The sequence below is a fragment of the Nicotiana tabacum genome, chromosome 13, assembly GCF_000715075.1.
Source record: "Nicotiana tabacum cultivar K326 chromosome 13, ASM71507v2, whole genome shotgun sequence".
NCBI classification, from domain to species: domain Eukaryota; kingdom Viridiplantae; phylum Streptophyta; class Magnoliopsida; order Solanales; family Solanaceae; genus Nicotiana; species Nicotiana tabacum.
The window spans coordinates 132,707,022-132,708,346 of NC_134092.1; the positions used below are offsets into that span (position 1 = coordinate 132,707,022).

The 1,325-nt window shown below is 34.2% G+C and overlaps 1 protein-coding gene across 1 annotated transcript; it reads left to right on the top strand.

Moving 5' to 3' along the window:
• The first annotated feature begins 272 nt into the window (after positions 1-272).
• Positions 273-782, top strand: LOC142168368 (ethylene-response factor C3-like). The gene has a single exon (XM_075229048.1). It carries the CDS (start codon positions 273-275, stop codon positions 780-782), a length of 510 nt encoding a protein of 169 aa, XP_075085149.1.
• The last annotated feature ends 543 nt before the right edge of the window (positions 783-1,325 follow it).

Consider the following 1,325-nt stretch of genomic DNA (forward strand, 5'->3'; position numbering starts at 1 on the left):
ATTAAATATGGGTCGAGTCGGATAATTAATCCGTTTTTCATTACCCATTTTCGACCCGAACCATATCGGCCCCGCCCCGCCGGTTTGCCACTTCTAATAATAATATTCCTCCTATTTCTCTTGATTTCTTCCTTAAGTTCCAAAAGTTTCCTATTAAGGGCAATCACTAAAAACATATATATAGCTGTTCCACTCATTAGTCCTACTTTATACCAAATATATCTACACTATATTTATACATATCAAAAGGACAACATAAATCTCCACTTTAGATGGATTTGAAGATCCAAGATCATGAGAAACTAATCTCAATCAAAGTTGAAGTTGAATCATTATCATTAGAAACTAATGATTCCATTTCTAAGGAAGAAAAACACTATATAGGTGTCCGAAAACGGCCATGGGGAAAATTTGCAGCTGAAATTAGGGATTCAACAAGGAATGGTAGAAGGGTTTGGCTTGGAACTTTTGATACTGCTGAAGAAGCTGCTATGACTTATGATCAAGCTGCATTTTGCATGAGAGGTCCTTCAACTTGTTTGAATTTCTCAGTTGAAAAAGTGCGCGAATCGCTACAAAAAATGGAATGTAATAACCTAAATGATGGATTGTTGTCACCAGCTGCAGCCCTAAAAGAGAAACATAAGAAGAGAAATAGTAGTAGTTCAAGAAAGAAGCAAGTGAATATTATTAAAGAAGAAGAGAATGTGTTTATATTTGAAGATTTAGGTCCTGATCTATTAGATGAACTCTTATCTGAGTATTCTTCTTGTTCAAATTAGTCTACTATTTTCACATCTGTAAGTAAATCTTGTACCTCTCCTTGTTCATGGTTTAATTTACCATTCTTTTTATTTGGTTCTTGTTTTCTAGCCAGCGAGGTCTATATATCGAAAACAGCTTCTCTGCTCGTTCAAGGTACGGATAAGACTACGTACATCTCACCTCTGCAGATCCCATTTGTGGGAATACACTGGGTCGTTGTTGTTTCTAGCTAATCTACTGTTTCCCTCTTTTAATTGAAAGGATCCAAGATCCTATAATTCACTCTCTTTCAAACTTGTTTGGTACCCTAGACTAGAACTTGCTTTTCCTAATTAAAGTCCTCCAAAATTGTAAAAAAGAAAAAAAAAATTCTTTCTTTTCTTCTTCTTCTCATGGTCAGAGCGTATATAGCATATAATCAATGGATTTAACTGAATTCAACATTTTGACACATAGCTTAAATACATTCATAAAAAATCACTAAACTTTCAACAACTATTAAATACCGAATTTATGATTGTAAAAGTGTAATGAGTTCAGTATTAAGAACCTAAAGGTCG